This window comes from Silene latifolia, chromosome 2 (assembly GCF_048544455.1).
Source record: "Silene latifolia isolate original U9 population chromosome 2, ASM4854445v1, whole genome shotgun sequence".
In the NCBI taxonomy this organism is placed as follows: domain Eukaryota; kingdom Viridiplantae; phylum Streptophyta; class Magnoliopsida; order Caryophyllales; family Caryophyllaceae; genus Silene; species Silene latifolia.
Genome location: NC_133527.1, coordinates 196,436,645 through 196,453,516, shown reverse-complemented (window position 1 = coordinate 196,453,516; position 16,872 = coordinate 196,436,645). Strand labels below are relative to the sequence as shown.

Genomic DNA, 16,872 nt, shown 5'->3' with positions numbered 1-16,872 from the left:
AATTGCTGACCGAAAAGCCTAAATCTTAAATTAGTGAATTAGTTACTTAAATTTTAATCAACCTAGTCAACTAATAGTTACCAAATAAGGCCATATGAATCATATAGTTACACGTAACTTCTTAGGCTCTGTTCTTTCTAACTTAATTTCATTTTCTTTAAGTTCAGATTCATTTAGTTCAGTTTTACTCATCTGTTCACAACTTAAATTTTATTACAACTCCATTCAATTTAGTTCAACTTCATTTAAACTCAATTCAGTTCAATTCACCCTCTATCAATCGAAAAAAATATTACATTATGTTGAATAATCTCACACACTCACTATATTATCAAACATGATCTTAATGTGAAACAATATCTTGGGAGACCAAACCTATTGCAAAACAAGAGTAATGAAAAAGTATAGTGGATAACAAAATGTCAAAATTTAAGTACAATTATCTTGAAATGGACTACATAACGAGATAAAATGTGGGTACTCACAAAACGGACGTACCCATCACATTAGCCAAAAAGTTGGCTTAATGAGCTCTTTCCTCAACAAACGTGACATAAATTACTTATTTATTTGACTAATCCTCCTTATTACTATATTTTTCAAATACCGTCTTTATTAGACATTTCCCAAAACCCAACGATATTATTAACTAATACCCATAGACTTAGCCAAACATTCATTTTATTCAAACAAACAAAACTAAAAATTTTCCCCAAAAAAAAAAAGAGAAAAAATGTGGGAGGGAAAGATGGTTGGATTAATATTGTTAATGATGACAATGGAAGTTATGGATGTTACATGTAATACTATTGGTAAAGTTGCCATGGCTAATGGTTTAAGTAGTTTTATTTTTACTACTTACACTCACGGAATTGCTTTCTTCTTCCTTATTCCTTTCGCTTTCCTATACCATAGGTGAGACGGTTTTTCAGAAGACTTACTTTTTTTTGTTTTAACTTTTTTTTTGGTTTATTAGTTTGTTCACTTGTTGGTTGTAATATACTATAAGACGGTCGTATGATAAGATGTTAGGTAGTTATGTAGATGTCAGCTAAGCTTAATTGATGACTAACCCCATGCGGGGTGATACTCATGACCTGGTTTGAATCCCGTTAGCAATATATTGGCCTTGTGAAAAATATTATAGGTAGATATTATCAAAAATGTGTTAGTTGAGTGGTTAGGACGGTAGAATTTAAATTAAATCCTTGCTTCTTTGTGTTGGGATGGGTTATTAATTTAGTGGTTATAACGGAGATATTATGGACGATAGGTAATTATGTTTTGATTCGGGTTTTAGTGGGTTGATGGGTAATATGAGACCGTCTCTCAGAAGACTAATTGCATCCAATTTGATAGGCAATTAGTTAATTTGGACTGTATGTTTGAATTGGTTTGTTTGCAATTTTGGTTAGGGTTTGGTTTAATTTGTGGGTTTATATGTGTACAGGAGCAATCCAGTGCCACCAATCAGTTTTTCGATGATTTTCCGGCTGTTCTTACTTGGATCTGCATGGTAAATTTCTCTGATTATGTTTTCTGGGGTGAAATATGTGATTTTTGTACCAAATTGATTGACTTTCGTCGATTTTTGGATATGGTCTTTGAATTGTTCATCATCTGATGAAAAGGAATTTTGGTGGAGCACATGTTGAAATTCAAAATTCATTAGTAGCAGAAATGGTCCAATTTTGGGATTGAATAAGTACTCCGTATTAATTATCACGTTGTATGATCCGAGTTTAACTGTAATGCTACCAACTGTGGGGCAATGCCAGTGATCCATTCTGATGGGTACTTGAAAATGTTTTCAAACAATGAGGATTTTAATTGATTTGTGATTTGTTTTACGTCTTCTTCCGCATTTATCGTGATGGACTGCGTACTTAATTAGTACTACACCAGAGAATTGACAGTGATAGCTGCTCTCACATTTCTTATGGGTATTCTTTTTAGAGAATTGACAGTGATAGCTGCGTACTTAATTAGTACGGCTAATGTAGTTCTTGGACTGTAGGAGTTCTCCAAGTCTTGTCTTTACGCTAATTTACTTCGGATTTGTTTGTTGGTGTTATGATGCAGCGGTGGTTGCTCTATGCTCTCGTTTGTTGGCATTCGGTACAGCTCACCAACACTTGCTTCAGCTATGAACAATCTTTCTCCTGCTCTCACATTTCTTATGGGTATTCTTTTTAGGTAACTTTTATCAATTTTCTAGTTAATCAAAGTTGAGATCAATTCGATTCATTTTATGGGATGCCCAGTGGCGAAGCCTATTGCAGTGATGTGAAATTATGACTCTTGTAGGATGGAGAACTTGAATCTAAGAGCACACAGTAGTCTGCTTAAACTTGTGGGGACGTTCGTATCAATAAGTGGCGCTTTCATTGTGACTTTCTATCAAGGATTGCCTATCATTATATTTTCTACTCCACCTGCTGAATTGTTTCATTCTTTGCTTCGAGGAACCGCTGAGCCGAATTGGGTGCTTGGAGGATTCCTGCTTTTCACTAGCTGCGTGTTTCTTTCGATTTCCTTGATCATCAAGGTCATTATTTGCTTCAGTTCATCCTTTACAATAGGCTAGGGTTTTTGTCCCTGTGGACTTACGTTTCAATGGAAGGGTGACAGCACCTAATATTTTGTTGTTCCTCAGACATGGATAGCAAGGGAGTTTCGCTCAGAGGTGCTGATAACAGTGATCAGCTTCTTTTTCGAAGTTTTAGTAGCCGGACTAGTGGCCTTTATAGCAGAGGAAGACAAGAGTGTTTGGACGCCAAACGTTCAAATCATATGGATCGCGCTTCTGTTTGGGGTAGCTATTCACAAACAACTACGTATTTTTCCTTTATATTGTTCATCAGTCATCTGTTTCATCATATTTGGTTGTTTTCTTTCGATATTTCTCAACTGAACATAATCGAGAAATTGACAAGGAGCAAATTCAGTACTGGACATTTACACTTGGTTGTATAAGACCGTCTTATTGTTTGATTTTTATCAGGCTCTAGAGGTTGCGTTAGTAAACATAGTCCAAACATGGGCTTGCGGAAAGAAGGGACCGCTGTTTGTAGCCATGTTTAAGCCACTTCAAATGATAATAGCGGTGATTTTGGGAGTATCTTTCCTAAAAGATGTTTTGCATCTTGGAAGGTCAGTAATATATCTTCTGTAATCCTTCTTTTCTTCATTGCATTTCTTTCATCTTTGTTTTTGTTAAAGTAGCTACACGGGAATGTCTCCGAGGTGAACCTTATTACGGTTTCTGTTACACCTAATGGATTTTGACACTGGCGTATCAATACGCGAAGAGGGGCAGCTATCTCCAGTTCAGTCTTTAGAAAAAGTCTTATCCACTCATCAGTCAGTCAGCTCGGCCCCTTTCCTATTCCGCTTAGCCGCCAAACAGTCTATATATTTTGTCTTGGGTAGAATGGTTTCTTGGGACGTGGTTTCGATAACCTCTCCGCCACATTTCAGATGATTTCTTTTTTCGCATTTTCACAAAAACGGCATTGTTTGTAGAATTTCGGCCTGAAAAATCGCTTTTTTTTTTTTGCTGCGCCACTTTATTCAGTGATGCGTTTTGTAATGGTTCATATGCAGTGTAATTGGAGGAACAATCATAGGAATTGGATTCTACACAGTAATGAAAGGGAAAGCGGAAGAAGAGATGAAAAAAGAAGGTGACGAGTCTGATGATGAATCTGCAGTGTTACATAGTTCCGAAGAAGACGCATCTCCTCATAAAGTCCCTCTTCTACATAACCAAAATATTGATGTATAGAAACTCTCTGAGGCGTACATTAAATTTCGGTGATTCTTGTACATATGAGATGCCAAACGGCCTCACATGTAATTACATGGACTTGTAAAACTGTCCCACATAAGTATTCGTGATGATTTACCACGATCATGTACAGTTGTATATTTATTGGCAAGATGTTTAATTCTTTTTAACAAAAGCTAAGGTTTTCCTCAGAGATGCAAAATTTCATTTCGCACTGGAAATTTTTCTAGAAGTTCGAATCTGTTTTGTTCGGATATTGCTGGCAGGCCAGACGGGTCTTGAGCACGGTAGGGAATTCAACGAAGAGAAGGTCAATTATACAAAATTGGTACAATTTTAATGGTACAAGTCCTGCCTCAAACAGTTTAATGAGATTACTTTCGGTGGTTGTGGTTAGCGATAGAGAGTAAGAAATAAGCGGCGGGGATTACATAGCGAGACGATGTGGTACACTTTAATTAGTACCGATACCAGTATAGATCTCGCGCTAATGCGCGGTTTTTAGATAAGAATATTAAAGAAAATAACAATTATACAACTGAAATGTAACTCAATTTGAAATTTAATTGTAAAATTCCCCTTTATTATTAATGTTTTGTATTAATCGGTGAAAAAGAAAAAGTTCGGTAGAATTCAGTTGTAGATATAATATAATGAAAGCCCAATTACAGATATGATATAATAAAAGCCCAATTATAGCCAAATTCATTTAGGCGGAAAAATTTCGGAGGTCTCTTATTTTTTAGTATAAGGGGATGACTAATTAATTGTATTTTACAAAATTAAGGGAAATTCTCACTTGTACCCCTCTAGTATAGGCTAAACCCACTTGTACCCTCTAGTATAGGCTAATTAATTTTGAGGGCAATGTGCTTCTAAAGTTCGAATCTGTTTTGTTCGGATATTGCTGGCAGGCCAGACGGGTCTTGAGCACGGTAGGGAATTCGACGAAGAGAAGGTCAATTATACAAAATTGGTACAAGTCCTGCCTCAAACAGTTTAAGGGATTGATTTCTTAATTTAATAAGAGGTCACGTGTTTAGACTTTAGAAGCACATCGCCCTCAAAATTGAATTGATTTTTTTTTTTTTTTTTTTTTTTTTTTTTTTTTTTTGATGTTGGTGGTGGTAGTTTATGTGACTACTGAGTGGTTGTGGTTAGAGAGTAAGAAATAAGCGGCGGGGATTACATAGCGAGACGACGTGGTACACTTTAATTAGTACCGATATGACTACGTGTATTCTACAAAATTAGAAGTAAGAAATAAGGGGTCAGATCATTCGTTAAAACACTTTAATTAAGATTTATCTTATAAATTTATTTATTTTGATGTGAATAATATTGATATGACTCAATACTTGTAATTTTCGGGTCAGTTCGGATCATTACGATATCGAGTAATTACGAGTTGGGTCATCTTGGGCCGAGTTAACATTGGGTCAATCAAAGTTCCGGTTGGGTCAATTCAAATTTTGAGTTATAATCGGATCGGACAATTTCAAATCTTGAGTGGACCTTATGAAATCGGGTCAGCTTTATAGGTGACTGGGTGGTGGTGGGAAATGGATCCTCTCCATTTCCTTTCTCTCCATTTCCTCTCACAATCTCCTTAAACAATAATTTCCTCTTTCAATCTCATTTTCCTTTATTTTTATTTGTAAATTTAGAACCGTTAGATGTTGTCAATAGGCGATCCGGACCATTAATAAGTACTTGCCTCTCCATTTCTTTTGAGAAAATGGCCTCGTGGTGGTGCTAAGCCATAGATAGTATAAGAAATAAGGTGTGGATACTACATAACGAGACGATGTGGTACCTACAGAGCCCGATTTTTCTCCATTTTCTAAAAAGAAATGGAGAGGCAAGTACTTATTAATGGTCTGGATCGTATTTTGACAACTTCAAACAATTCTAAATTTACGCATAAAAATAAAGGGAAAATGAAAATAAAAGAAATAATTATTATTTAAATAGATTGTGAGAGGAATAAAGAGGATCCATTTCCTACAAAATGGATGTACCCATCACATTAGCCTAAAAGTAGTTGGTTTAATGAGGTCTTTTGAAAGATCAACGTCACATATAGTCGTATATTACTTGTTTTTTCTCACTAATCGCCCTTTTTATATAGTTTTAAATAACCAAACAAAAACGTCTAAATCCTAAAGACTTAGCTAAATATTCATTGTTCACTTGTTTCAAACAAACAAACAAACAAACAAATAATCTTTAAAAAAAAAAAAAAAAAAAAAGATGTGGGAATTAAAAATGGTGGGATTAATATTGTTAATGATGACTATGGAAGTAATGGATGTTACATGTAATACTATTGGTAAAGTTGCCATGGCTAAAGGTTTAAGCAGTTATATCTTTACTACTTACATACATGGAATTGCTATCTTCTTCCTTATTCCCTTTGCTTTCCTTTTCCACAGGTAATTAGACGGTTTTTCAGGAGACTTACTTATTGTTTTTTGTTTTGTTGGTTTTATTACTGTGTTGGTCATATTATAAGACGGTCATATGATAAGATGTCACATAACATTCGAAACTGTGTTAGTTTAGTGGTTAGGATAATACGTTTAATTTAAACCCCTACTTAATTTATTTTGTAATGAGATGGAGCTAGTAGTACTACTTTTGTGATTACAACGGAGATATTATGGACGATAGATTACCTTTTTATTCGATTTGTAGTGAGTTAATGGGTTATATAGGTTTGGATTTTAATATGAGACCGTCTTTCAGAAGACTAATTGCCTGCAATTTGATAAACATTTGGTTAATTTGAATTTTATTTGTGGGATATAGTTTGAATTGGTTTATTTGTAACTTTGATCATGATTTTGTTTAATTCTGGGTATATATATGTACAGGAACAATCCAGTACCACCAATTAATATTTCTATGATTTTCCGGTTGTTCTTACTTGGAGCTGTCTGGTAAATTTCTTTCTGCTATCTTTGATTACATGTTTTTGTGGTGAATTATATGATTTTTATACCGAATTGTTTGATTTTTGTATCTCTAGACTTTTTTTTTTTTTTTTTTTTTTTTTTCAGGACACTAATTTAACAGAATTGCATCTTCTGTTGATGCTATACTGCAGCGGCGGTTGCTCCATGCTCTCGTTTGTCGGAATTCGATACAGCTCACCAACACTTGCTTCTGCTATGAACAATCTTTCTCCTGCTCTCACCTTTCTCCTAGGTATTCTTTTTAGGTAAGTTCAGTTCAATTCGATAATTTTAGAGTACGACCAGTCTATCGACTGCTTATATGAAATAATAACTCGTATAGGATGGAGAACTTGAATCTAAGAGCACGGAGTAGTCTGCTTAAAATTGTGGGAACGTTCGTATCAATAACTGGCGCCTTCATAGTGACTTTCTACCAAGGATTGCCTATCAAATTATTTTCTACTGCGCCTTCTGAATTGTTTCATTCTTTGCTTCGAGGAACCGGTGAGCCAAATTGGGTGCTTGGAGGGCTCTCGCTTTTCACTAGTTGCGTCTTTTTTTCAATTTTCTTAATCATCAAGGTCATACTCCGTATATTTTTTTCTTCTTTTCCATCAATTCAATTCAATTCAGTTCAGTTCAGTTGTGTTTTTGTGAAGTTGGTATGTTCATTTTTATAGTTTAAAGAGCGTTAAATATTTTGTTGTTCCTTAGACATGGATAGCAAGGGAGTTCCGCTCAGATGTGCTGATAACGCTGATCAGCTTCTTCTTCGAAACCTTAGTAGCCGGATTTGTAGCCTTTTTAGTAGAGGAAGACAAGAGTGTTTGGACGCCGAGCCTTGAAATTATATGGATTGCTCTTCTATATGGGGTAACAATTCACTAAACCACTTTCATCCAATACAAGTTTGAAATTAGATGTGATCAAATGCAGGCTTGGGCGGGAAATGGGACAGGTTGCTGGGCCGGGTCTTTGTATTTTTCTTAAAATGTCTTGTCTGTCTGTACCCACTTTTTTTGTGGGTCGTTCTTAACGGACGGGACGATCCATGAACAACTGTTTAATGTTTGATTTATCAGGGATTTCAAGTTGGAATAGTAAACACCGTCCAAACATGGGCCTGCGGAAAGAAAGGGCCGCTGTTTGTAGCCATGTTTAAGCCACTTCAAATGATAATCGCGGTCATCTTGGGCGTGTCTTTCCTAAGAGATGTTTTACATCTTGGAAGGTAAATGAAATACTCTGTCTTTTGTTAAAGTAGCTACATGAGAATGTCTATGAGGTGAATCGGTTTTGTAATTGGTTCATATATGCAGTGTTATTGGAGGAACAATCATAGGAATTGGATTCTACACAGTAATGAAAGGGAAAGCGGAAGAGGAGATGAAAAAAGGTGGTGGCGAGACCAACGATGAATATGCAGTGGTACGTAACTCCGAAGAAGACGCATCGCCTTATGAAGTCCCTCTTCTGCAAAATAGAGATATTGATGCATAGAAACTTTCTGAGACATGCATTAAACTTCAATGAATCTTGTATATATGAAATACACATTGATGTATAGAAACTCTCTGAGGCATCAGGCATGCAGTAAATTTCAATGAATCGAATCTTGTACATATGAGATGCCAAACGGCCTCACATGTAATTACATGGACTTGTAATTTGTAAAACCGTCTCATATAAGTATTCACGATGATTTACCATGATCATGTACAGTACAGTACAGTACAGTTTTATATTTATTGGCAAGCGGAATCTATTTCATCATTTTTAGATGCAATTTCATATCGCACTGGAAACTATTCTAGAAGAAGTTCGAATCTGTTTTGTTTGGATATTGCTGGCAGGGCAGGCGGGTCATGAGTGCGGTGAGACGGGCTTAATAAAAAGCCAGCCTCGGCCGGGATCAGCCTAGAATGAAGGGGGTGACATTTTTCTGATCTGATTAGGCAACATGATAGGCTGATACTATCGCCTCAGTCAGTTGAAATCTTTGGAGAACATTTCAAGGATTTGCAAGAGTTTGAATCAGGCCGGGTCATTTCAGGTTCGGGCCATTTTCGGGTTAATTATTATCAAATTATACGGGTTCAAGTCCTTGGAGCGGCCTCTTGCCAAAATGGCAAGGGAAGGTTTGCCCCAATTACACCCTTGTGGTGGGACCCTTCCCCGGACCCTCGCCTAGCGGGGACGCCATCGTGCACCGGGTTACCCTTTTTTATTCATGCATAATATACCGTGGATAACAATAACTATTTGGGTCGGGTTATATTAGGTCGGGCCAAGCTCGTGTCTTCAATTCGGATGTCGGGTCGGGTTATTCGGACTAGGTCAGTTTTGACCGGACTAATCCCACCCAAAACTGAAACAAACTGAAGGAAGGTATGAATGTCTGATGAGGAATCAAGTTACGACCCATATTACTCGATTATTACTCCTGATTCCAAACAGATACAGTTATACCCACGCACAAAACAAACTCCCCCGATTTAGCTAGAACCCGAATCAATTCGTTTTGGGCAAACCAAATAACAAAATTCGATGTGGGCAAACCAAAAACAGTATATATATATATAAGTAAAACAAGAATTTCTAATTTTGTACTCCGTATGTCACTTGATCCTCGTCCCTCTATCAACCTTCTTTAATTGGTTTGTTCTTTCTTCAATTTTTCAATTCAAATTTGTATATTTCTTGAGGTTTTGGAATATTGGTATTAATGAAAGTTCATGACTTTATGTTTACAAGTAATTGAGATTATAATTTTGTGTGTTATTGTTATGCAGATGAGTACTTCCTCCTCCTCTTTCTACTTGCTCTTACTGGGTATGATATGCTGTTTTTTTATACCCTTTTCCATAAATTATAATGTGTTTTTCTTCAATTTTATATATTTTGAGTTTATCATACATTCATACCAGTTAGAATGAGCATTGTAGTCTTTGACTCTAGGTTACTCCGACACTTCACTGTGATTTCTAACCCACATCTTTACTTGGTTTACATTTTCCGCCACACATTATTGAGCTCCGTAATTCTTGTGCCCGGCGAAGTAGAAAGTTTAATGATTGGAGGGAGTATCTTGGATTATGAATTGCCGTGTATGACAGAAAATTATTACTCCCTTTGTCCCCGTCATTTGTTTGCATTGCCTTTTTTATTCTTTGGGGGTATTTTAATCAAATGCAAACAAATGATTTGAAAGGAAGGGCGTATCCTGCTTGAATAGTTGAATGATGCACATCATACTCCGTATGTGTTTTGCAATTACTTTGAAGGTGGAAACGTAGATTGGAAAACATTTAACTTTTCGGTCTAAAGTGATCGGACCTTGGTATGTATTGTTGGAATGTGTTGCGACTTGCATCCAGCTTGGTTATTCTGATGAGCTCACTCTTTTTGGCTATTGTTACTGTTTATTCTCAGGCAGTAGTTCTTGCAAATTAACCAGCGGAGCTGTTTGTTGTCGTCATCTACTGATTCATTTGTCGCTATCCAATCATGAGTGTATTCACATTGACTGTGGAGACTGGAGAGGGACTTAAGTGCTTGAAGCTTAAGTCCCAAAAACGAGGCTTCTAGCATTTTTGTACTCAGTAAGTCAATCACAAAGTATCTATTTTGCAAAGATTAGTATAACAATTAAGATATGACCAGAAGAGTGATATTGGCCTGATAAAACCTGAACCTTATATGACCCCATCCGCTTTGAACCTGTCAGGATAATCAGCTCCCTTTTAAGTTAGTTTTAGATTGAATTACTCCTTTACCTGTGTTTTATGACTTTATCCCTTTTAAATGCTGCAATTAGTTTTGAAACATAAGTATATGGTTCGTTTTTTCAGACTGTGTTTGTTTCAACACTCCAGGTTGGTCTTACTTCATGGTGCTTGGATCTGAAGGGTCCGCTTTTGTTTGCATTTTAAGGCTCTTGGTATTGCCATGGCCGCAGTATCAGGTGTTCTTTTTCGGGGGATACATCATATCTTGAGAGGTATTCCTCTTTTTCTTTCCTATTTATGGATTATTTTTTTTCTGCACGTGCATATAGTCGGAGCAACAGAGGAGACAAAGACTCAATATTCTCTGGTTTAGTAACTAATATTTGTTGTAATAAAGCAAAATAGTTCACGAACGTGTCTGCGCTGCTTATATTGCAAAGGAGTTATCAATCAATGCAGTTTGACACTCTGAAACAATATATGGGATTCAATATTCTCTGGTTTGGTAATTAGTATATTTTGCAAAACAGAAAAATAGTTCCTGACCGTGTCCGCGCTTCTTATAACTATATTGAAAAGGAGTTGTTAATCAATGCAGTTTGACACTCTGAAACAATATACAGGTTCACTTTTTATACTCACAAATTACTATTCATTGATCTTTAGATGAGTCGTGGAAATCCAAGACTCAACCTGGTACTCATAAAGTATCCTCCTCTTTTTCCTAGTACCAGCTAAGATCCTTTTGAGTCTAAGCTTATAATTACAAAAATCAAATCACAAATGAAAAGTTTCTAGTGTCAACTTTTCTGATATTGCTTTAACCATAGGGGTTTCATAAAACATACTAAGTAGTTAGGTATCGGCGGAAAGGCGCAATAGCGACCCTTTGGTGCATGCTTGTAAACCCCTGTATAGTTATAGCAAGAAAATCATGTATGCTAAAACAACCATTCTTTTTATTAGGTGAAAAGTGACAAGCTCCAACTCATAAGGTAAAATGTAAGCCAAATATAATACTATATCTTTGTAAAAATGTGAAATGTAAGCTGTGAAATCTCCATTGATGGAGTATTGAAGCTCCATCATAATCAAATAGCGAGGGAGCTTTAGCGGAAATAAAAACAGTGGAAGTTGTTTGAAAGAGAAAAGCTAAAATAGAGGTTCCAGTTGTATTTAAAATGAAACTGTACAATGACTTTATATACACAATGAACTCCAACTTAGGTATTACAGAAGAGAGAAAATATCCCAACAACTTTCTAACAACCTTCCTAACGGAGTTCTTAGAGAAGGAAAGGTTAGTTGCAACAACCTATTTTACTAATTGAGCTCGTCCTGCTGCAGCAGTGTCATGCTTTCGTCTACTTCGTCTGCTGCTAGTGTGTCTTCTACTATCTACGTCATTAGCAAAAACGTCATCTAACGCACAGTCTTGCAAGGGGTTAGTATACTCTTTTATGAAGTGATAGTAACAAATGATAGTCAATTAAATAGTTTAGTATTTTAATGAAGTTTGATACTTGAGCATATTTTAATTTTTAAGCTATAATAAATTAATAATGGTGGAAACTAGCCTTATTAGGTAGAATATGTTGAAACTTGAAACATTTAATTAATATACTAAGCAAATTATAGTGTTATCCTGTAATATTAATTAATTGCAGGGTTGGTACATCCCTCATAAGGTGTCTAGTATATCAGGTAGCATATCTACTGAAGCATAGCTTGGGACATGGTACATGGTTTGAGTTTTTGGTGTCGCGATAGTCATCTTCAAATTTAAAGGGATATTCTTTTTTCTGGCACCCTTAGATAGATTGTGTGAGAGACGAGGAAGAAAATTTTGTAACCATATGCTCGAACGCCACATGATAAAGGAACTGATTTAGTTAATACAGTATTGCCTCAAAAGCTCCGTTTCTTAGAACAAATCTCTACTACTGTTTCATATTATGACTTATGAGCATCTTTTATCTTTTGAAATAAACCAGTTTGCACTTCTGATTTTATAGACAAATACTTTTGAGAAAATTATGAAACTTATATATCATTAGATTAGTTAAAAAGAAAATATTTTCATAAAGAGTGTAGATTTGATCATAGTTGCTTATATATTTTGAGTGATGTTAAAAAGAGAAATGAGTATTTTAAAATATGAGAAAGGCGTATTTCCGTAAAAGAAATACGGTATTAGCATGTCTACTATCCACTGGACTAGTACAAAACAAAGAAAACAATGCTTTATTTCACTGCTTGCTTTCTTAGTAATCATAGGAGTGATACCCATGCAGAGTATAAAATATTCAGGTGAATAAATGTTAGTTGAAAAATGTAACCAATGTTGCTAATATGTGGAAATGGACTACTTAAAGTAGTAAATATGGTGCCCACAAAAAGGATGAACACATCACTTTAGCCCAAAAGTTGGTTTAGTGATGTCTCAGACAAATGACTTGTATTATTTGCTTAATCTCACTAATCATCGTAATTATTTTAAACAAACTTCTTCCTAAAGATAAGTTAATTACTAATCAAAGACTTTATTGACAAAGCTAGAAACTTGTAAGAGGAAAGAAAGGAAGACAAATGTGGGAAGTAAAGATGGTGGGTGTAATAGTGTTAATGGTGACAATAGAAGTAATGGAAATAACTGGTAATACGATTGGCAAAGTCGCCATGGCAAAGGGTTTGAGCAGCTACATATTCACTACTTACACTCATGGAATTGCTTTCTTCTTCCTTATTCCCGCTGCTTTCTTTTTCCACAGGTCCCTCTTGTTGATTTCTTACCGTGCTTTCTTTTTCAATTTTGATATGAGACGGTCATACTCTTATGATGAGATATTATGAGGCATTGTGACTTAGTTACATAATGGGCAGTTATTTTTTTGTTTCAGCTTTTAGTGGGTTAATGTATTTTGATATAGTTTGAACTAATTCGTAACTTTGGTTATTTTTTCATTTAATTTGTGGGGATGTATATGCACAGGAAAATTCCAGTGCCGCCAATTGGATTTTCTATGATTTTCCGGATGTTCTTACTTGGATGTGGCTGGTAAACTTCTGTCTGCTCCTTTTGAGTTGCATATGTTGTTATTGTTGTCTAGATGAAATTATTAAGAAGTTAATTTACTAAGCCTAAATCTTCATAGTAAATTCACATATAACAATAGTATTGGAAGCGTACTTGAATGTAGCTGTTTTGTCTCAGATTTCAGTTCCATAGTATGCGGTGCATTGGGGATACTTGCTTAGTAAACTTACCTGTTTGTTGGTGACTGGTGTTATGATGCAGTGCTGGTTACTCTGTGCTCACGTATCTTGGAATTCATTATAGCTCACCGACACTTGCTTCAGCTATGAATAATCTTTCTCCTGCTCTCACCTTCCTGATGGGTATCCTTTTTAGGTAGCACTTTCGACTAGCCAGTTCATACAGTTCAGTTCAGTAACTTTTTTAAGGTACGCCCAGTGGCAACGCCATAAATTGTTGGTTGGGGACAAATATATAATGTAGGAGACGGGGGCGAAATATTGTAGAAAGTATGGTGCTGCATGATTGAGTTCAAGCCTTGTTATACTCAATTTTGTATTTTTTTTTAATTTCCCTGAAGATAAACAAAAAAACTTGAATGACCAATTATATGAAATAATCACTCTTGTAGGATGGAGAACTTGAATCTAAGAGCACAAAGTAGTCTACTTAAACTTGTGGGAACGTTCGTATCCATAAGTGGCGCCTTCGTTGTGATTTTCTACAAAGGATTGCCTATCATACTATTTTCTACTCCACCTACTGAATTTATTCTCTCTTTGCTTCAAAGAACCGATGAGCCGAATTGGGTGCTCGGAGGACTCTTCCTTTTTGCTAGTTGCATGTGTCTTTCAGTTTCCTATATCATCAAGGTCATATTTGAATTAATTCATCTTTTGCAATAGGCTAGCGTTTTTGTCTGTGTACTTCAGTTCCAACGTTTTGCATTTTTTCCTTTTCGAGCAATTCAATTCAGTTGATTAGTTACATGGATACACTTTCTTTTTTCTTTAGTTCTAAGTTTTTATAAAAGAAATCCGGACTTCGATTTTAAAACCTGTAAGTTTACTTGGCTTTCGTATTATGTTTCACTCCCCTTTTGTTTTTCACTTTTTCTTTTCTTTTTTTCGCATTTTTGAGGTGTGCGTTCACCCATGGACGGTTCTAAAAGATGATTCATGTCAGGCTGTCAGCCGACCCCAAATCATTTTGGGATTAAGGCTCTGTTGTTGTTGTTGTATGATTCAGTTAAATTCAGTTATTGATTTTTACGAATTCAGTTATTTTGTTGTTCCTCAGACATGGATAGTAAGGGACTTCCGTTCAGAGGTGCTAATAACGCTGATCAGCTTCTTCTTTGAAATCTTAGTAGCCGGACTTGTGGCCTTTGTAGCGGAGGAAGACAAAAGTGTTTGGACGCCGAGCATTGAAATCATGTGGATCGCTCTTCTGTTTGGGGTAGCTATTGACAAATAACTTATTTTCCGTAGTCCATCTCTATCATTCGTCTGTCAGTTGTTTTCTTTTTGACAATCATCTTACAACATAATCAAGAAAACGACTATCAGTTTATTTCATCATATTTACTTAGTCGTCGTTAGGAAATTTTAACATACACCAGGTCAGGTGACTGTTTTACACTTCCTTGTATAAAAACGTCTTATTGTTTATTTTTATCAGGCCTTACAAGTAGGGGTATCGAATACAGTCCATACATGGGCTTGCGGAAAGAAGGGACCGCTGTTTGTAGCCATGTTTAAGCCACTTCAGATGGTAATTGCGGTGATCATGGGAGTATCTTTCCTCAGTGATGTTTTGCATCTTGGAAGGTATATAATTTTACGTCTTCTATAATCCTTTATTGCAATTTCTTTCATCTTTGTGGATTGCAGTAGCTAGATGAGATTGTCGCTTCACCCTTGTTGAGTTTAATTGTTTGGACGTGAATTTGACGCCTTCGCAGCCATATTGAATGTTCTTTTTTCCGCATTGTAACAATTCAGCACTTAATAAAATTTTGGCCTTGAACTCCACAAAGTTCAGTTTCAATCCCTCAACCATCAAATTTTTAGCTCCGCGGCTTATTCAATGATGTGTATTGGTTGATATGCAGTGTTATCGGAGGAACAATAATAGGAGTTGGATTCTACACGGTAATGAAAGGGAAAGCCGAAGAAGAGATAAAAAAAGAAGGCGACGAATCTGCAGTGCTATATAGCTCAGAAGAAGATAACTGTCCTCATCAAGTCCCTCTTCTACAAAACCAAAATATTGATGTGTAGAACTCTTAACTCTCTTAAGACATAACTGAAACTTCATTGAATATGCTCATAAGATACGGTTCACACGTGAGACTCACGCCAACTCAAATACATGTATATTTTGTACCGAGTGCTTTATTATATGACTGGCATGTATTTTCCACGTGTAAGACCGTCTCATATAAGTAAGTTTTTGTGATGAAATCGGCCACACTCATGCAGTCATGCCTGAAGAATCCTTGGAGGATTAAGTTTTACTTTTAACCATTGAATAATTAATGTCATCCTTGTTACTTTCTGTTGATTTGATTAGATGACGTCATATCCCGGTGACTCAAGCCCAACTTCACATCTATGGCTACTAACTCAGGGAAGGTAACATCAGTGCTCTACGAGTTTGAATTGAAATTTTGCGTGACGGATTCAAATTTTGCGTTACACACAAATTCTTTAGGTAACGTGACGGAATCAATTGAAGTTGTTGGGAAACATATTGATAGTGATATCTGATACATATTCAAAGTTCAAAGTTACCTACTTATGTCCATCAATCCGTCCTTTCTTTGAGATTTTATACAGGTTTTGTTATTGACATATTAGCCTAATATAGTTGGTTTCTTGTAACGCTGTCTAGGTAGCACGGACACTTCTCTTAATCAGTCGTCTTGTGCCCGACACCGTGTCGGACACCGACACTCGTCGGACACACGCCTAAACGTGTCGGACACCTATAAAGCTGTGTCTAACTTTCTACTTTTATTTGGGCACGTGTCTGACGCGTGTCCATGGTATTTGGACCTCGTTTGGGGTGAATGATGTTCTTTAAACAAAAAATGAGTTGCCGTAAGAGATTCATTAGATACAAAATCTCATTTGTGACGGCACGCACGTATCCGTCATTTTGGAGTGACGGATACCATTTTCCCTCACAAATGACCCAAATAGAGGAGAGAGAGAAGTACATGGGGGTGCCCCACCTTGTCCCCCCTATCCGTTTTGTGAGTGGCATTATCCGTCACTTGCTCCGACCCGTCTTCAGCAAGACTAACTGTTCATTAGAATATGGGTTTGGGTGAAAAATGAAAATGACTTATAA

At 36.2% G+C, this 16,872-nt stretch overlaps 3 protein-coding genes across 11 annotated transcripts; all 3 read left to right on the top strand.

Annotated features, from left to right (window-relative positions):
- Positions 1-525: 525 nt before the first annotated feature.
- LOC141644264 (WAT1-related protein At3g28050-like) lies at positions 526-3,992 on the top strand. 3 transcript variants are annotated; one of them, XM_074453745.1, is made up of 7 exons: positions 526-915; positions 1,451-1,516; positions 2,083-2,196; positions 2,308-2,548; positions 2,657-2,815; positions 3,005-3,153; positions 3,607-3,992. In XM_074453745.1, the coding sequence occupies exons 1-7, from the start codon at positions 734-736 to the stop codon at positions 3,785-3,787; spliced, it is 1,092 nt and encodes a 363-aa protein (XP_074309846.1). In that variant the 5' UTR covers positions 526-733; the 3' UTR covers positions 3,788-3,992. The 3 variants fall into 3 exon arrangements, with proteins under 3 accessions (XP_074309846.1, XP_074309848.1, XP_074309847.1); XM_074453747.1 differs by lacking the exon at positions 526-915 and adding an exon at positions 977-1,147; XM_074453746.1 differs by lacking the exon at positions 526-915 and adding an exon at positions 1,181-1,273.
- A 1,880-nt stretch (positions 3,993-5,872) lies between these two features.
- Positions 5,873-8,459, top strand: LOC141644265 (WAT1-related protein At3g28050-like). The gene is made up of 7 exons (XM_074453748.1): positions 5,873-6,225; positions 6,667-6,732; positions 6,900-7,013; positions 7,091-7,331; positions 7,465-7,623; positions 7,833-7,981; positions 8,070-8,459. Exons 1-7 carry the CDS (start codon positions 6,044-6,046, stop codon positions 8,248-8,250), a joined length of 1,092 nt encoding a protein of 363 aa, XP_074309849.1. The 5' UTR covers positions 5,873-6,043; the 3' UTR covers positions 8,251-8,459.
- An 803-nt stretch (positions 8,460-9,262) lies between these two features.
- LOC141644253 (WAT1-related protein At3g28050-like) lies at positions 9,263-16,196 on the top strand. Of its 7 annotated transcripts, none has more exons than XM_074453731.1 (10): positions 9,264-9,407; positions 9,543-9,582; positions 10,187-10,352; positions 10,626-10,750; positions 13,471-13,536; positions 13,777-13,890; positions 14,147-14,387; positions 14,815-14,973; positions 15,196-15,344; positions 15,629-16,056. In XM_074453731.1, the coding sequence occupies exons 5-10, from the start codon at positions 13,502-13,504 to the stop codon at positions 15,795-15,797; spliced, it is 867 nt and encodes a 288-aa protein (XP_074309832.1). In that variant the 5' UTR covers positions 9,264-9,407; positions 9,543-9,582; positions 10,187-10,352; positions 10,626-10,750; positions 13,471-13,501; the 3' UTR covers positions 15,798-16,056. The 7 variants fall into 7 exon arrangements, with proteins under 7 accessions (XP_074309833.1, XP_074309832.1, XP_074309829.1 ...); XM_074453728.1 differs by having other exon boundaries at positions 10,183-10,352; XM_074453730.1 differs by having other exon boundaries at positions 10,183-10,352; positions 10,602-10,750.
- Positions 16,197-16,872: the final 676 nt, after the last annotated feature.